This window comes from Sciurus vulgaris (genome assembly GCF_902686455.1).
Source record: "Sciurus vulgaris genome assembly, chromosome: 2".
Taxonomy (NCBI): Eukaryota; Metazoa; Chordata; class Mammalia; order Rodentia; family Sciuridae; genus Sciurus; species Sciurus vulgaris.
The window spans coordinates 104,814,074-104,834,830 of NC_136462.1; the positions used below are offsets into that span (position 1 = coordinate 104,814,074).

General features: G+C 33.0%; 1 protein-coding gene across 4 annotated transcripts in view; it reads right to left on the bottom strand.

Annotated features, from left to right (window-relative positions):
• The window catches only part of ZNF280D (zinc finger protein 280D), a 108,255-nt gene that overhangs the window by 51,692 nt on the left and 35,806 nt on the right, over window positions 1–20,757 (bottom strand). For all 4 annotated transcript variants that reach the window (XM_079129919.1, XM_079129920.1, XM_079129921.1 and 1 more), the window contains 3 exons: window positions 18,932–19,049; window positions 15,005–15,175; window positions 14,734–14,843 (listed from right to left, as the gene is read on the bottom strand). In XM_079129919.1, the coding sequence (XP_078986045.1) occupies window positions 14,734–14,843; window positions 15,005–15,175; window positions 18,932–19,049 (399 nt within the window). The remainder of the gene's footprint in view (window positions 1–14,733; window positions 14,844–15,004; window positions 15,176–18,931; window positions 19,050–20,757) is intronic.

The window sequence follows — 20,757 nt, forward strand, 5'->3', positions numbered from 1 at the left end:
AATTAGAAGCCTTATTTAAAAAAAAAAAAAAAAAAAAAAGCAAAAAATCATCCTGTGGTTACAAGTAAGGCCAGACCATGTAAAACTCTGCTTGGTAATTTATCTGGAAAAACAGTCACCAAAAAATTGTGGTGCACACACATATTCTAAAAAACTCAAATGACAAACACTTATTGTCTTAATAAACAAAAAAAATTTTTCAAAAAGAAATGAAAAACCTTAAACCAGGACTTGGCTATAGATTTAATAACTATTCCCTTGCAATTTACCTGTTCAGATGTAAGTGTTTAATAATAATTTGCTTTCTTAATCCAAAATTATTCATTTCACATCTGTTTCAAGAGTAAAGGAAGAAATGTTTCATATGCCTTCATGTACTTTTTTAATTATCAAGTAACACAAAATTTTGTAAAACCTGAATGTGACTAGATTTTGACACAACTGACCTGCCATTCCCCAGACTCAAAGTACTAGAAAACATATGGAACACAAAGACAAATACAAGAATGATCTTCCTTCTAAAAAAAAAAAAAAAAAAGCCAAAAGCCAATTTTTACTTTATGCACAAAAGAAAAAGAAAAGTGTTTTTACATCTTAAAATCTAGACTGCTAAATATCTGAAGAGGAAACTTACCTCCTCATGAGTAAAAATCACAATGTCACATAAATTGGTTCTAATATGGAATATGTTCAATATGTGAGCTTTTCCTTTTTTTTCCAACAAGATACAACTAATTCATTTATTGCACATAATATTCAGTTGTATAGTTTTACTTAGAGGACAAGTCCAGGAAGATGTGCATTAGAATATCTGTTAAAATGCTAATTCCTGGGCCCTACTTCAGAACAACTAAATTATAATGTCCAGAGGTAGAGCCTAGAAAGTTATATTGTTTAACAAGCAATCCAGGTATTTCTCTTTCAACTTAAAATGTTTTCTGAATGTGTTATTTGTTAAATTAGCATCAACATAAGAAAATTTGAAAATCTAAATACAACTATTCCACTTCTAAGATAACAGCATCCACTTTTGCCACATGTGAATGTTAGACAACTGGTGAAACGTTCTGTGTTACAAGGGACAGTGGGCCTTTTTGGTCTAAGACAGACCTATAACATTTCCTTCAAGGTTATATTTTATTTATTTTGTTTTACTTATCAACTTATAAATCTGAAAAGGAAAAACCGAAAAAATCTAAAATAGATACAAAGAAAAAATACTAAATAAAACAGGCCCACAAATAAGTGATATAACTAACCTATGTTAAGGAGCTGAGGTTTCACCCATATGCAAAATTAGGATAAATACATTAGTTCTCTAATATAACATGAACTTCTGTAGTCTTCCACTCAGAATAAATTATAATTGAAATGGAAACACAACATGAAGAGGGAGCTTAGAAAGATGTTGCTATTTATGATCCTAGATTCTTTGTGAGATAACACATAATATCTGAGAGATCAAACTTAGCAAATTTAGACTATTTCTAAGGAGTTTTACAAGATTAGATTCCTTCTTTCCTAAAAAAATGCTACTTTTTACTTTAAGGATAAATGAAGAAAAGCATAGTATAGAGTAAAACCACTAGCACTATTAGAAAAATTACTCAAAATGTATATCTTGTTACACTAATAACATGTATCAGTGGCACCATTTTGACAGACAAAACTCTCCACTTATTTGCAGGCTTCCTTGGAGGAAGAGCTTAAACAATAAAGAGAAATTATAATGCACAAAAACATATAATAGAGAAAAATCTTCCTAATAAGAAATGCAGATTATCTTGTGTCCCACTTACTAGATCTGGCTTTTAGTAGAAGTTACTCTAAGTGATATTTAGTACATGATTCTTTTCTGAAATCTACAGATAATATTTTGCTTAAGGTTTATAGTCTCCAGAAATGTCTAAACTGAAGTTAAAGTTGACCTAAAATAATAAATCACTGACAACCAGGAATGGACAATGGGTATAGTGAACAGGGGAGAAGGGAAGGAAATTTAATCATTGAGGAGAAAGCAAAATAGCCACCAAAAAAAAAAAAAAAAAAGGCAAGAAAGAAACTTAAGAAATGAGCACTAAGGACAGTGAACTATTGTCCAAAATCAACTGGTTATCTTTTGTCTTTTGTTCAGCTCCAGAATCCCTTTAGTTCTCACACTTTACTACAACCCTTCACATAGCCTTTATTTTCCTGGATTGGCTATTCTACACAAATATTAAATGCCTTTAATGTCATATACTATAGTTTGACAAATATCAGACACCATTTATACACATTCTCATATTTACATTTCCCAGTACACAGGTCATGTTCTATAGCTAGAATTCTATAGGCAGAATTATCAGAGCAAAGAACATGGAATGCCATTTTTAAATAGTAAAATAGGACTTCTCATACAAACATCCTACATAAGTCAACATTTTCCCACTTAATAGAATTCATCCAAAAGCTGCTAATGACCAAATTCCACAAATCCAATTTTCACTGAAACTTAGATCCAGATAAAATCCACAGACACCACAATATATAAAAGCAGTACCCAAAACAGCCAAGATTAGGGAGAAAGCATGTAGTTCAAAGATAAAAGGATCCAACAAATCTTAGAAAGTGTCAGTAAAAGGGGCTGGGAATATATCTCAATGGTACTGCACTTGCCTTGCATATGCAAAGCCCTAAGTTTGATGCCCAGCACTGTTAAAAAAAAAAAAAACAGAAAAAAAGAAATATGGCAATTTAAATATACATCCTGAAAAAGGCAACATGACAGACATATTTTTTTATCTTTTTTTTTTTTTTTTTCCAAAAGCAAGTATATAAACTGGTCAAGAGAGAATGGTAGAAGAGTAACCCAGACCTCCTATGGTACAGGAAAAGTTGAAAAGGCAATGCAATAGAAAGAACCAGACACACAAACTGCATTTACAGGAAGTCTTCTGCCCACCAAAGAGTTGTATAAACCAACTAGCAGGCTATGAGACTATACTGGAAATCTAGGCTCTCATCTAAACAAAAATACTGTAAGATAAAGGGAAGCAAATAACAAGAAAACATACAATTCTAGCAAAACATCAGGAAAATGTTATCATGGAGCAGATGCAAGAAGAGAGAGCAAGTGCAGCTGCAAAAGTTAGGAAGGTGATGCCATGTGTCCCCATATGGGTTTCTTTTAAATCTCTCTAGAGATTTAGAATTCTAGGCCCATGGAGCCCACAAGAACTATCCACTGTTCAAGGGTGCCTTCTTCTCCATCCTACCCGCTGGGGCCATTGATGTAAGAGAACTCTAAACAACCAAGAAGTTTTCTGCCATCCAGTGACAGACCAAAGCCTGATGGTGGAACTTCTGGAGCTCCAGGCCCAGGTGGGGCAGGGGTGGGGGGTAAAGCGGCTGCACAAAACAAAAGATATGACACTGTACCATGTCTTTCTGTGGCTGCCTCAGTACCAGACTGATCTCTTGCTCACCTTCAATCAGCACCCCTCCCCGACAACAGGTCATCCCTTGGACCTGGAAATCTGTCAGCTCCACCCTGGAGCCTGTGTGACTTTAACAGTTGGTAACCAGTCTGACACTTCATGATCCCAACATCTTACGCCACCAGTAAGAATACTAAAGCACTGCATGATGTGATTGAAAAGAGACTGGGTTCTGGGAGGAGGAAAAAAGAGGCCGAATGCCTGGGTTTCCTCTTACATCTGTCCTGTGCATAAACACAAAACATACCCTTTCTATAGAAATAAACTTGCTTTATAATCCTCGCCCTGAGAAAGAAAGAGAGAGCGTGTGTGCGCAAGAGTTAAGAAATGGCATATCAAGGGAGAAATGAGAGGGAAAAAATAACAGAGAGATAAATTAGAGACAAGGATAGTAGTAAACAGACACTACAAAATAAAAGAAGGGAAACTGGCCAACAATGAGAAGAGCAAGGTTTAAAAAAGAGAAAGAGTTTAGGATTAGAAAGAAAATGACAGATATAGCAGGGAAAGGAAATCAAATTCATTTTGGACACAGCTATATGGAATAAATATTTTAAAATATAATTCAGGAAAATTGTTCTAAAACAAAGAAAGGCACAATTATAAAGGTAAAAGAACACACTCTAAAGAGGATTGATCCAAACTTTCCAATAGTTATGTTACTATAAAATTATTAGTCTTAAAAAATATTAGTTTGAAAAATATATATATTTATATATAAAGTAAGGACCTCTGAGTAAAGCATCCCCAAATCCTTGATACCAAAAAAAGAAAAAGAAACTTATTACTTACTAGGCAATGCCCTCTGCAAATAAGTGAGACCTTAATGCAAAATAAAAAATAAAAAGGACTGGGATGTAGTTCAGTGGTAAAGAGCCCCTGGGATCAATCCCCAGTACCCAAAACACAAAATAACACACATATACATATACATGCACACACACACACACACCAAAAAAAAAACAAAAAACAAAAAACAAAAAAACACTAAACACTAGGATAAAAAAAAAAGGATTTAACATTTTAAAATGTTAAGATACAGTTATAAAATCTAGATTCTTCTGTATCACAAATATGAGTAAAGTATAGAAAGATATGGACTGATGTGATTATACATCCAGGACAGAAGAAGTAGACAAAAAATAAGTGAAGATAAGAAAATGTGGAAAGTTTCATCAATGGATTCTAAGCTACAGTTAGGCAGGAGTACAAGTTCTGATGTGTTATTATTACATAGTAGGGTGTCTACAGATAATAATAATGCACTGCACACTTTAAAAAGCCAGAAAGATTTTTAAAGTTTTCACCATAAAGAACTGATAAATGTTGCAGAGATAGATGTGTTCAATCTGACCGAAGCATTCAACAGTGTACACGTTATCAAAACATCATACAGTACCCCATTAATATGTAAAATTTTATGTTTTATGTACCAGTCAAAATTAATGTAAATAAAAGTATAATGAATACTCTGGAAAAGTTTATGCAACAATTTACGTATTACTTTTAGTGCATCTTACTATCTATAGTATACCTTACTTTCATACACCTATTTTCCAACTTCTACTTAATAGTAAAGAAAACAGCCTACAGACATTTTGAAAAAGAAAAAAAAAAAGTATTCAACAGCATTTGGGCTTTACCATAAGAGGTACAGTTAGAATGCCAATTAACTATCTCTAAAAAATTCCTAAAAAATAAATGAAATAATGTATTTATTTAAAGCTTAGTTTTATGATTGACACATGGTATCAAATAAATTACTACAGGATATTTTAATATTTTTCCATTGAAAGAAAATATTAACTGTGACATAGTGAACTTCAATTTATTTATAATAACAAAAAATTCATTAATAATCTAAGTTACATTTTTAAATGGAAAATTATATTAAATTATAAATGAAAAAATATACGAGCTAAAAAGTAAAGTCCCCAGTTTTCTATTTTTTAATTTTTATGATCAACACATAATATTTATACATTTTTATGAGATGCAATGTGATGTTTTAATTCATATTTACATGATGTAATGATCAAATAAGAGTAATTAGCATATCCATCACCTTAAACTTTTGATTGTGTGAACACAATCAAAATCATCTTCTAATCGGATATATAATGCATTACTGTTAATTACACTCACCCTACTATGCCATAGAACACAAGACCTTAATGCTCCTATCCAACTATAATCACTGTACCTGGTGACCAGTCTATTTCTAGTCCCTTCCCCAACTACTCTTCCCAGTCTCTGATAACCTCCAGTCTATTCAACTTCTGTTAGATTAACTTTTTCAGACTGCCTATTTTGAGTGAGATCATGTGGTACTTGTCTTTCTGTGCTGGAAAATTTCTTCAGTTTTAAATATTTCCTTCCTAGATATGTGACTATGCTTTGAGACTTCATTATAAACACACTGTTCAGTTGCATTAAATTTAAACAGTGTGTCTTACGCATTGCCCCATTATCTATCATAAAGATACCCTCCTTTCATAAAATGTTGCAGTGTTCCATTACATGAATTTTCTAATATTTTGGATATTTCCAATACACGTAATCACAAAGAATGCTATAAAAGTCACACTTGGAAGAAGGTTGCCAATCTCCCCAGCTGCAGAAGTGTATATACATTGCGTTACCACCATGTATAATACAAAGTAGAAGGGGATAAATAAGAACATTTATGTCTACCTGTATATGTAGAAAGAAAATTAGGGAGGATATAAAACAAACAAGTAAAAATTATTTTCTTTAATAAGAGTCTTACTGGCAACCAGGTAAATAAGAGTCGGAGGCAAGATTCTTCACTTATACTCCACTCCTTCCTATGTTTTTAATTTTTAATAATGTGACTTTGTAACATAAATAAATGAATAGTAAAGGTAACTAGAGAACATAACACCAAGAGATATTCCAAAAATGGTGGATTAGAGGTACTGTACACTAGCCTGCATCTCCATGAGATAGAATTAAAATAACTGGAACATAGTTGCTCACTGAGATGAGTGACCATAGGAAAACACTAGTGTTCAACTAAGGATACAAACTTGGAGAAGCCCAGATATAATGGATAAAACAGAGACTGAAACAGACTGCCCCAGCACCAATCCCAAAGAAGCAGGGCAGGAGGAGGAACACCCCTTCAGCGGGGGTAGAGAAGAAAGAGTCCCAATGAACGACTGGCACAGGATCCAGCACCCTACAGAAATACAGGCTAAGCAAACAATGGTCCTAAGATTTGCATGCTGAACTGGCTCTGCAGAAAATCCCTGTACTTCTTAGCATATTTTCAGTTTTATAACTGGGAGCCATCTTGAAAAAGGTCCTATTGTCTGAGATTACTTACTGCCTTGGCAATCAACATGTGCAGGAACAGAAAGTGCTTCCCATTAGAACTGGCAGTTTGCCAGACTTAACTATCGGAGTCTAGGAAATAAGCAGTCACATGTGACAGCACAGTAGCCAGGACTGAAAACAACAAAACCATGGGCTGTAGACTATGCAGAACTCACCACCATCTCCTCCACCACAGATCTTTGAATCCATATCCTCTCTCCATCCTTGGGGGCATACAGGGACACTCCATAGAGCTAGTGTTAACCCCACCCTCCCAGTGCTAAGCTCTGAAGAGAAGCTTTAGGAAGTTCCACATCCTGACATGCCAAGGTGTCAGCATCTGCTCTGCTCTAGAAGTGCGTAACTCAAATAGCTCCAGAGAGAATTTGTTTCTAGGGAACTCTGCATTTCACACTAGCTCATTCCAGCATGCAAAGCAGCTGAGAGGTATTCCAACTGAATCCACAAATCACTCCCATCAGTCACGTGACTAATACCACAAAAGAAAGAGGAGGGTGAGTAAGCCCCAGTCTTCTCTCTGTCCAAGTGGCACACAGCCTAAGAAGACAAAAAGAAATTCTCTGATCAGCACAGGCTAAGAGTTTCTATCCTTCCTGCTCATTTGGGCACCTCAGGGAAAAGGAAATTTTCATTTTTTTATTAATAGTTTTATCTTTAGTTTTTTGAACTCAGGGGCACTTTAAAAAACTGAGCTAAATCTCCAGGTCCTTTCATTTTTTTCAGACAGGATCTCACCAACACTGGTTTTGAACTTGTGACCCTTCTACCTCAACTTCCTGAATAATTGAACCACCTGAATAATTGAAGCCACAACTGGCTTAATAGTTGTGGACTTTTGGTTTGTTTTGTTTTTCTGATGTTGCTGTTTTGTGGTTATTTCTATTTTCTCCTCTTTTTAATATGAAATATTTTTCTTCTCTTTCTCCCTTTTCTCACTATTTTACTTTTCTCCAAACATTTTAGCCCTTTGATTAATTCTTTTTTTATTATTTAACTTTTTATTTTATTTAATATTATTTTTCCCCTTTCTTTTCAATTATTGATGGTGTTATTATTGTTTTTAGTTGACTATTTTTTTTATCTGGCTTTTTCATCTTTGTTTTTCTTCTTTCTTTGCTGTGATAGAAACTGAGTCTGGTATGTTAAACACATCAGGTGGGTGCTCTGCCACTCAACTACATTCTCAACCCAGCTGAGGGGAATTACACCTTGTTCCAGCCACACTCAAACCTTGGCAGATACTTCAACTAAGAGAATAGGGGGAATAAAAGCCCTGAGCCTAGAACCTGTCCCCAAGCAAGCACAGCAAGGAGGTGGGTCTGAAGTCCCTCTAAGGAACACTCACTATCATAGCAAGAGCAGAAGAAATAGCATAATGGTTGTGAACACCATACTTGTGAAGGGCATCAGTATCAGTTGCTCCCATACCCTATCAGATGGCATATTGCTGATAAGACTGGAGGTGAATGTGATAGAGGAAGTACCTGTAACCAGTCATTGCTTCTACCCATGAAACAACCAGAGATGCACTGAGTGTCTAAACAAAGGATAAAACTCTAGGACTTCACCACAATTGGAACAGCCAGTAGCAGAACTGCTTCCAAGTAACAGCCAAGATCAATAGAGCCCAAGGAAACCCCCAACACCTGACAGGGGCTTTGATTCCCTCTGTAGGAGAAACCACAGAGGGTGCATCCTGTATCTATTGCTGTCTACAGCAAAACTGCCTGAACTACCAGACGAACCTTGCAAGACTCATAAATAAAATGAGTCCCTCAGGCTCTGACACATTATATATTGTGTAAAAACCTTTAACCACAGCCAAAGAAGCATAGGTAGTTCAATGGAATTAAACTCAAGACTAAATAACAACCCAGTATCCCAGAGCTCACCAAGAAATAGTGGAAAAGTGGAAAGGATATCCATCCCAACAGATGAGCAAATCTCAACACAGAAACACAAGAAATCTGAAAGCACAAGGAACTATAACAGCTCCTTAAGGTTCATAAATCTCTAAATAATGATTCCAAAGATATAGAAATAGAAGAACTACTAGATAGACAACTCAGAGAATGATTTTTTTTTAAACAGTTCAATGAATTCCAAGAGGATACAAAAGCTGAATGAATTAAGGAAATCAATGCAGGATATGAGAAATTTGATAGAGAGGGATTCCAAAACAGAACCAAACAGAATTCTTAGAAATCAAAAGCTCAATAAGTCAGATTTTAAAAACTCAATTGAAATCCCTTCCAAAGTATTAGATGAACCAAAAGAAAGAATATCAAGGCTTAAAGGTTGAGGAGTTACTTATCAGATCCAGAAAGTAATTAAAAAAAAATATCAGTAATAATGAACATAAATATACAAGATCTCTGGGACACCATTAAAGGACCAAACATAGGCATGATCAGAAAAGATGAGGAAGAAGAGCTACGAGCTGAAGGCATAAAAAGTCTATTCAGCAAAATGTCAGAAGATAGTTTCCCAAATCTTGGAAAAGACATGGACATCCAAGTGAAAGAGGCATATAGAACCCTAAGTAGACATAACCTAAAAAAAAAAGACTTACCCACAACATACTATATTTAAATTGCCAAAAGTACCCAACAAAGAATATTTAAAAAGCTGCAAAAAAGAAGGGTCAAGTCACATTTTTAGACAAACCCATCAGAGTAACAGTGGATTTCTCAGAAGAAACTCAAAAGGCCAGAAGGGCAAGAAATGATGTATTTCAAGTCCTTAAAAAAATAAATAAATAAATGCCAAACTCTATTACCATATCCAGCAAAGCTTCCTTCCAAGTCAAAGGAAAAATAAAGAACTTTCATGATAAGCATACAAGCATACATTAAAGGAATTCCTGACCACTAAACCAGCATTACAGAAGATATATGAGGGAATTCTACACACAGATAAGAAGAAAGAAAAACACAAAAATGATGGCACAGGAAAGAATAAATTTCATTAGAACAGCTGATAAAAAAGAAAGAATCAAATTGTGTTAATAAAACCCTCAAATCTCTAAAATGAATAAAAGAGGAAAACACAACATAGAACATTCAAAACAACTAGGGAAAAAAACTACAGAATGAACACTACTGAACACAAAGGGAGAGACAGGCCCTAACATATAATGCATAACTGCAGTATTCCACTCTCACCATACTGGCCAAATAAAATCAACCAAAAAAATCAGGGGTAAATTATACCATAGATCAAATAACTTAACAGACATACACTAAGGGTTGCAAATTGTACATTCTTTTCATTAGTGCATGGAACTTTTTCACAATAGATCATATTTTAGGCCATAAAGCAAGAGATTTATTTCTTGCATCTTAATGGATCACAATGGAATGAAACCAGAAATTAACAGCAAGAAAAACTGCAGTAATTATATCAAAACATGGAGGCTGAAAATACACTGGTAAACGAACAGTGGATCACTGAGGAAATCAGGAAGGAAATTTAAAAATTCGTATAATCAAATGAAAATGAAAACATAACATAGTAGAACTTGTGGGATATAATGAAAACAGTACTTTGGGATAAATTTATAGCTATGAGTGCCTATACTAAGTGTGTGGAGGGGGACAGATCCCAAACAAACAACCTAAGATGTATCTCAAGATCTTAGAAAAACAAGAATAAACTAAATTCAATATAAGTAAGATAAGGATAGAAATAAATGCTAGAGGCAAAAAAAAAAAAAAAAGAACTGTTTCTTTGAAAAGATAAATGAAATTGATAAACTTTTACCTAAATTAACCAAAAGAAAAAGAAGGCCCAAATTAATAAAGATAGAGATGAAAAAGGGATATTACAAAAGACACCATTGACATTCATAAGATCATTAGTGAATATCTGGGAAAACTACATACCAAAAACTGGAATATCTAGAAGAAATGGAGGAGATTCTGGACACATATGACCAAATTGAACCAAGCAATATTTTTTAAAATCCAAATAGATCAGTAATAAGTAATGTGACTGAAACAGGAGGAAAGTCTCCAAACAAAGAAAAGTCCAAGGCTAGACAGGTTCAATGCTGAACTTTACCAGATTTTTAAAGAAGTACTAATCCCAATGCTTCTTAAACTACTGCATTAAAAAAAAAAAAGAAAGAAGAGTTTCCAAACTCAGTTTACCAAGCCAGAATTACCCTGAAACCAAGACCTAATAATGACACAATAAAAAGAAAAAACTGAAGACTAATATTCTCAATAAACATAAATGAAAATCCTCAATAAAATACTCACAAATCAAATTCAACGGCACATTAAAAAACTTGTACATCACAAGTTGGTTTCATGAAAGGGATGCAAGGATGGTTTAACACACACAAATTGATAAATAATACAGCACATTAACAGAAAAAAGGATTTTTAAGAAACATGATCTCATAGATACAGAAAAAAACTTGGCTGAAGTTCAGAAACCCTTCATGATAAAATGCTCTGAATAAACTAAATATAGCAGGATCATACTTTAACATAATAAAGGTTATATATGACACACTCATAGTCAACATCATACTGATTAGGGAAACTGCCCCCTCTAAAATCAGCAACAACACAAGTATACCCAAGTATACCCATCTTATTCAATATAGTACTTGAAACCTAGCCAGGCAAGAGAAAGAAATAAAGGGGATATAAATAGGGAAGGAAGAAGTCAATGTATCCCTGTTTACAGACACAATTTTATACTCAGAAAATCCTAGACTACACCAAAGACTCTTAGAACTGACAAATTCAGCAGTTGTGAGATTTTACAAAATGCACACAAAAAAATCAGTAGCTTTTCTATACACCAATAACAAACTAAACTGAGAAATCAGGAAAGCAATCCCATTATCATTAGTCTCAAAAACCAAAAACTAAAATACTTAGGAATAAATATAGCCAGGATTATGAAATGACCCCAAAAAGGTATAAACAGAAAGAACTTGAGGGAAAAAAAAAAAAAAAACTAGAAGATGGGAAGACTTCCCATGTTCATGATTAGTAGGAGAATATCATTTAAATGGCCACACTACCAAAAGTGACCTACAGATATGATGTAATCCCTATCAAAATATCAATGACAATATTCACAGAACCTTAAAAAAATCCTAAAATTCGTATGGAAGCATGAAAGACCTAGAATAGTCAAAGCAATCCTCAGCAGACTGTACAATGCAGGAGTCATCATTATACCTGATTTCAAAATATACTACATAGCCATAGTAACAAAGATACCATGTACTGACATAAAAATAAACATGAAGGCCATGAATAAAGTAGAGCCACAGATACAGAGTTGACAGATTCTTGACAAAGGTGCCAAAAATATGTTAGAGAAAACAACCTTTTCAGGCTGGGTAGAAAACTGGATATTCATTCATAGAAGACTGAAAATACCAGACCCTATCTCACACCCTGAACAAAAATAAAGTCAAGATGGACGGATCAAAGACCTTAATGTAAGACCTGAAACTCTGAAACTACTAGAAGAAAACAGAGGAAACATTTCAAGATACTTATATAGGTAATGACTGATTGACTGAATAGGACTTCAATAACTCAGGAAATAAATGCAAGAATTGACAAATGGGACAACATCAAATTAAACGCTTTTGCAGAGCAAGGGAAACAATCAACAGAGTGAGGAAACAGCCTACAGAATGGGAGAAAACTTTGCCAACTATTCATCTAACAAATTATTAATATCCAGGATATATAAAGAACTCAAAAAACTTAACAATGAAAGAACAAGTAATCTAAATTTTAGAATGAGCAAATTATCTAAAGACATTTCTCTAAAGCAATACAAATGGCCATAAATACATGAAAAACTGTTCAATGTTTTTAGCCATCAGGGAATTGCAAATCAAAATACACTGAGACTCCATCTTACCTTAGTCAGAATGTTATTATCAAAAAAATCCAAAAATGCTTGCAAAGACATGGGAAAAAAAGGAACCCTTACACACTGTTGGAGAGAATGCAAATTAGTATAGACACTATGCAAAAGGGTATGGAGGTTCCACAAAAAATTAAAAAAAGAACTATCATATGATTCAGGTTCATCAATTCAAGGTATTTATCCAAAGTAAATGAAGTCAGCATACAAAAGATACCTGCATACCCATTTTTACTATAGCACTATTCACAATAGCCAAGCTATGGAATGAGTCTAGATGCCCATCAACAGATGAATGAGATAAAGAAAATATGATATATATTATTCAGAAATAAAAAAGAATGAAATCATGTCATGTAGAAAAAAAGGATGGAACTAGAGGACACCACGTTAAGCAAAATAATTCAGAGAGAACAAGTATTACATTTTTCCTCTCATGTTGAAACCAAAAAAATAATGGGATGTAGAGCAGTGATAGGAATTTGCCTAGCAGGTGTAAAGCCCTGGGTCCAGTCAGTCCCCAGTACTGCCAAAAATAAATAAAGATGACTTGGAAATAGAAGCAGCACTATTGGGAAAGGGGAAAGGTACAAAGGGTAGGGGTCAGAAAGGGAGGGAGAGAGAGGGGTAGGAGGGTGGGTGGACACAATCAAAGCACAATACACATACATGTAATGAAACATCACAGTGGAACTCATTAATTTGTACAATAAGGATGCACTATTATAAATTTAAAAATTAAAAAAATTTAAATAATAACCACAAGATTGTAGTCTGATCAATTGGAGGGAGGACAGAATGTAGCCTTTTTTTCTCTCCATCTATAATGCAAAACATAAAACATCAGGTATCTCACCAAAACATTACAAAGAACAAGAAAATGAAAATAGAGGATTATTTTCATGTAGGACCTAAGCACTAAAATGAAGTTATTAGAGGCTATACTCTGGGAGTGGGAAGTAGAAATAGATCAAATAAAGACTATACATGAATAAAGAGCCTGTATTTAAAGATTTAAAAAGCTCCCTTTACTTTCTCTTTTCTTTTTCTGTTTTGTAAAATGCTGGAAAAAAGTTGTCAATCTTTGAAATAAATAGTGAGCAAGAACTTTTCCTAAGTTACTTCTTTGCCACATAACCCTTCTTTTTTCTTATACAATCTACATAAACTTTTTCTGTGTCCTTCCTCCCTTGCCTGCCTTTAAATTGGGATTCAAAGAGAATGCAGACTAACTTTACATAGGCACAGCAGAATACTACTAAAACATTTTAAACAAAGTGCTACCTGAACTTACTACTTCATTAGTACTTTAAAAATTCCTTAAAATCTGAATTTAAGAGCCTTCTACAACAATAAAAAGCTTAACCTAATTTGAGAGAATGATATAAACTATACTCTGAACTATGTTAAAACAATTATCTCATATGAAACACTTCACCATTTGAAGTTTATGTCTGAGTATTAAAAATTAAAATGTACTCAGATTTTCACATGTAATATGACATGCATGTTAGCATGTATGCAAATATAAGGTAACAGAATATCTAAGTTTTTAAAAAAATTAAACAATAAATGTTTTCTAAATCTGAAAAACAATGTGACCAATAAAATATTTTTTTATAAAATCAGAATAAGCAATCATTATAAATATATGAACTTAATTTCTTAAATTTGATGATTAAGGAATTTGTCAGTCTTACATAATTCTTATGAAAGCAAAGCAAATTTTTATCTAAGCTAAATGGAAATTCCAATATGAGAAGATTTCTTATCTAAATACCAGGACAGACCATTGTTGACTATGAATCAATCATTAACATTTTTAGAAATTTGCACACTTTTTTCTGAGATGGGGTCTTACTCTGTTGCCCAACTGGCCTTGAACTTGTAATCCTCCATCCTCATCCTCCAAAGTAGTTGGAATTATAATTGTGTGCCATCATGCCCAGCTTCGACCTATTTAAAAATTACACTTTGAAAGCTTTACCTTCATGTGATTTTTCAAAGGATCCAAAAGATTGAAATGAATATTGCACTTTGGACAAGCTCTTGGAAAAGGTGTTCCATTTTTAGACTGATTTGATGAGGTGTTTGCACCTAAAATAAATTCAGGACATTTATGATTCAAAACTCATCACATCTTAACATTAAATAACCACTAATAACAGTTTAAAAAATTTTAATTGATAATAAATTTCTAAAATCTATGCATAAATACTATAGTAATTTCTTATTTATATGCCAGATTTCATATTTACCTTTTGATGGCATAGCCTGGGCAGATGTCAGTGAAGGAGACTTAATTGAAGGGAATTCAGCTGAACAATTTGTTCCAGAAACACCCTCACCAGGCTTAGGCTTTTTTGGATTAACACTGTTTACTTCAGAAGCAGAAGGACGTTTTGATAAAAATGAACTTTCATTCACACCTACAATGATTTAAATAGTGGAAAAAATATTTTAGAATATTGCGCATGACTAAGTACAAATAAATAATTTGGAGCTAATTTATAGATAATATAATTATCATATCACATAAATAACAATAAAAATTGAGTTATCCAAACTCAGGGCATATACAGAAATAGTATAAACATTTATTATAAACTCCATGTATTAAAATAAAATGTAAAATAATCTTTCTGTGCAAGAAATTCTAAATGTGGCTTTAAATATAAAAATATATAAACTGCTATTATAAAAGAAGTCAGATCAAAAAATTTAAAGCAGTGAACACTAAGTTCCCAGAAATAAATTATCTTTGCATGCTTAAGTGCATTAGAATTTGTAAAAAAAGAAAATGACTGTAATTTTTATTTGTTCCATAAATTTTGATACCCTCATATGCTTTTTTATTTAACAACTTAAAATGTCTATTGCAATGTTAGCCCTTTTTCCACCTAATAAACAGAAGAGTGGTCTACTCGCAGCTTTAGGTGATTTTACTCATTTATTGCTATGTACAAAGTGGAAACAACTAACCTTGAATATTTTATTCATTCATATGAAAGGGCACAAAATGGAGGAAGTCAGTATAAGGATCTTCATACTACGTTCCCCAGAGCTTAATGGGTTCATTTTAGGGAATATATTGGACCATGTTTGACCAAAAAAAAAAAACACTTTTCCATTTTATTTATTAGACTTTCATATAAAATTTTGTTTGTACAGGGATTTCATTCCTAAAAATACTCTTCCATTTAAAAACCATTACCTTAAGGCTAAAGGATTTCAGACTTATTTAGAGCATTACCAAGAGAAATGAGGATATTTAGGCTATAACCAAGCCAGGCAAAGTCCTTTTTCAAAATAACACATAATGGACTTTGTAAAAAGGATTCTAAAACCGCATGTCACATTTTAATAATCCCAACATACACTAAAAGTAGAAGCAGTGAATAAACTAGAAACATTCCAGGCTTTTTAGTCAGACAAGATAAGTTCGAATCCAGACTACATCACTCTCTAGCTATGCATTCTTAAGCTAATTTAATTAATTTCTGAGTCTCAGTTTCCTCTTTTGCAAAATAAGTTGTAATACCTTATTTTACAGAGCTGTTTTAGAAAATGATAATATACTTAAAAAACCCCAACAAAATATTTGGTGCATAGAAAGCACTCAATAATAAATGACAGCTATTATCGTTAATAACAAAATATTTTCCATCTTCATTTTAGAGGGAAAACCCATTATTCCAACAGATATACCTATCAGTTTTTTTATAAGGGCAAATATGCCACAAAAATAAGAAAATTATACTAGTTAGTTTCTCTGTTCTATCCTTTGATATAACATAAAAATGATCTCCTAATCTTGAAGCACTTTATTATAAACTGCAGGTCCATAGGAAAGATTCCATGTGATCACATTAGCATTCTTTTTTATTATTTTTTTAACATGGATACAATACCTCTACTTTATTTTATTTATTTTTATGTGGTGCTGAGGATCAAACCCAGTGCCTCACACGTGCAAGGCGAGGGCTCTACCACTGAGCCTCAACCCCAGCCCCACATTAGCATTCTTGTAAGATGTTTAGGTTACCTGACAAACCATTAAGTGCTGACATTTTTAATGAATCAAATGATTTTACAATGGCTGAATAGTAGAAATAGATTGCTTTAATGGAAGAATTCAACAGAAGAAATCTCAATGTTAAAAAAAAAAAAGTCACTAACATTTGTTTTAACTTCTGATTCATGAACTTATCTTTGTTCTATTAGGCTGTGCTATTGCCTACCTTCAAGCAGTTCTATTTCTGCCAGTATAAATCCTATACTTATTCAAGATCAAATTCAAATCCAATCTTCTCTAAACCTCCATAATCTCGACAGTGTGCTACTGAACAGAACACATAATTATTCACATTTATCATACATAACTATTATCAAGTCCTTTAAACCTTATAAATGCCTTTTTACATTTACTTATCTTATCTGGCCATCATAAAAGCCCTGAGTAAAGTATAGTTAGAATTAAAATGACATCTCTAAATGGCCGGTTCAGGTTTGGAGAATGAATGCATAATATAAAAAAAATGAGTACCTATTTTGAAAAATATCAGAAAACTAAAGAGTAAAGAGGTTAGATGACTTTATTAAGACTAAAAATTCTTAAGATTAGAGGTTCAAAGTTAATTCTTTCAAATTACCCTATTTACTGCTCAGGCTGAAGTTTCATTCTCTGTATCAGAAAACCTAGTGGAGAATAGGAGTCATGGTTCTTACTTTCAAGAAGTTTCATAGAATTCAGACCTTTTCTATGAATAAAAGTCCATGTGTAGGCTGGGGTTATAGCTCAGTGGTAGAGTATTTGCCTCACAAGAGTGAGGCACTGGGTTCAATTCTCAACACCACATAAAAATAAATAAAGGTATTATTTCTACCTATGACGAAAAAATATTTTTAAAAATCCATGTGTTTTGTAAAACCAGATTTAACACAAATATTTTCCCCCTGTTTCTCTTTGGTTCTTTCCTATTTTATTAACTAGAAATTTACTAAATGTATAAGTGACACCAAGAGAAGTGAGTATCAAATGAAGTATTACTGAAAAGAAAAACAGTGAGCAGGACACAGTGGTGTACACGTAAAATCCCAATGACTCATGTGGCTAAGATAGGAGGATAGGAGGTTTGAAAGCAACTCAGCAAAACCAGTCTCAAATAAAAAAGTAAAAATATTTTCTATAAAGTTCTGGGAATGTATCTCAGTGGTAAAATGCCTGCCTAGTATGTGTAAGGCCCTAGATTCAAATCCTCTATACCACACACAGAAAAAGGAAAAACAGTTTAACCATTATTACTACAGAAAAAAACTGGAAAAAGTTGAGTTTGGTAGATTCTCCACACAGATCTCTTTAGTAAACAATCTAAAAATTCCAAAAAATCATGTACATCTCTACTTAGTCAAATATCTGAAATACATATAAATTGCTAGTATATAAAGATTAATTACTTGGATTACAGAGAATTTTCGATAAGACAAAATTCATACTATACAAATATATTTTAGATTAACGAATAACTCCGTTATACTGTCAAACTTTAAATCTTCTTCCGTAGGTAAATTTCATTACTTCTTCAAATAGCATTTACTGAGTACTTATATGTACAAATCACTTTTTTAAAAAAATTTTTTGGATGTTGATAGACCTTTATTTTATTCATTTAGTTATATGTGATGCTGAAAATCAAACCCAATGTCTCACACTGTGGCAAGTGTTCTACCACTGAGCCACAACCCTAGCCCAAATCATTATTTCTTTAATGTGGTCACTTTACACTAACACTTTAAAATCATGTTTTACTATCATATTGAAACTATTTATTGGATTAGAAAGACACTAACCTAATTAACAAACCAATAATAACAAATGCATCATCAGTGGTCACATAAACTAGTTTTTAAAATAGAATGTTTAGGGCATATGAGGACTTCTCTAATTCACAGAAATTATTTTAAGGTTTTAAGTTTGGCTCCAAATGAGAAGGAGTTCAAAGAAGGTTAGCCAAGATTTTATATAAAATCACCCAAAAAGGCATTCAAAACTATTAGCACCACCCCATATTACAATATATAAAAGATTTCCCAAGAGGGTATGAACTTCAAAACAGAAAATCAATTCCATAAGTAAATTCATCTAGTTTCTTTTTTATCTTTTTGGAAAACGTGGTAACACCAACCTGTTATAGAAAGTGTTGGTCCCCCTTGGTAATGTGATAATCCTGTCTCCTGGGTCAAGTCAAACAGTAACTCTGAAGAATTATTAGATATAACTCGTGGTGAGCTCATTATGTAACCCTGTTAAAATATTTCAAAGAAAAAAATATTACATTTACTCAGTATAGTTATAATTATTTTGTTTCATAAACTTTATAAATGCAAATTAGTTAAATGCCAATATTCTGAGGACAACCTTTGATGCCTGAATTACTAATAAGTTAAAAAACACAAAGGTGATTTCTAATTTGCCAAAATTATCATTTACTAAAACTTTGAGAGCAAGTTAATAGAGCTGGTTTATTCCTGACTAGCCAATTAATTTGGGGGACAAATTCTAGTCCAACATTTTCAAGATAAAAGAAAAGTAAATCCATTTTACATTAATAAGACTGACACACTCTTAGAGGGATTCTAACAATGCAGTATCACCATCAAAAAGCAAATAATTAACAAATAATAATTAGCAAAATCCTTGCGCTAAACAAGAAGACAGGTATAAAACATATTGACATGATTATAAAAAATTCTGCATTCAAAATATCAAGGCAAACGAACCGGGAATCAACCTGTGGTGTTGTGCAGAAACTTTAAGGATGAATGTATCACACAATATGAATTTTGGAACCATCTTTCTTGGAGAATGTTATGGGTAAGAAAAGAAAATTGTTCCTTTACTCTTCCTATCATCCCACAGAAAGCAGTGGTAGGCCAATCTCCCATGATATAAGGCAAATACAAAAGAAACCTGGCCAGTAGGCTGAAGAAATAAGAATGCCAGGAAGACAGGGTTTAGAATAGTAGCTGTTTACAGAAGGGATCCAGGTCAGCAGCCCTGCTCCTGGAGACTTGAGGCTCAAAGGAATTTTCAGCCCTTCTATCAGGAGAAAGGGTGATTCAAACTAGCAGGAAGATCTCAAGAAAACAGGAGTAAAAAGTATGAGATGAACTATACTGTGGTCAAATATATAGTAGTGTACATTTGTATGAAAACATATACATATATTTAGCATAAATAATTATGAAAGTGTGGTCAATAAATTTGGAGATATAATATTCAAATAGCATTTTATATTAAGTATATGGACACACACAAAAAACACACACAACATTATGCTCCAATGCCATTTTCATTAAAGACAATCATTTGGGAGAGTAAGTTCTCTGAATGCCTTCTGGATCACTCTACATTTTATAATATATAGCTAGCAAGTTTTAAGATGCTTAAAAATCAAACTGGAAAAAAGCTACTTTTAGGGAAAAAATAAAATGGGCTAAGGACATAAACTGAGATAATTCAAACCAAAATGCAAATGGCCAATCTATCCAAAATACCTTTTCTTCCAACATACTAGTCAAAGAAATGCAAATAAAATGACAATGCTCACTGAATTGGCATCAATACTGCAAAATATATAACTAACAGCTACTCTTAAGAGTGTCAAGATCAAAAAAGAATTAATAACTGTAGAAAACATAAGACTAGGAAGAAACTGCAAGGTGAGATCGTGAATGGGTTCCTGGGAAAGGGAACGTTATTGGAAAAACTGGTGAAATTTTAGTAAGGTGTGCAGTTTAATTCATATTAATTACTTAGCTGTAATAAGAAGTTAACATTAGGGGAAAATCGGTAAGAGAATTGTAGAAACTGTTCTAGTTATTTTTTTCTATAAGACTAATAATAGTTTGAATCAAGTTAAAATTTTAAAATGACAAAAAATTCACTACTGACAAAATAGAGGTTATATTTTGGTATAATTTGCATAAAAATGTTAACAGTAGCTACCAA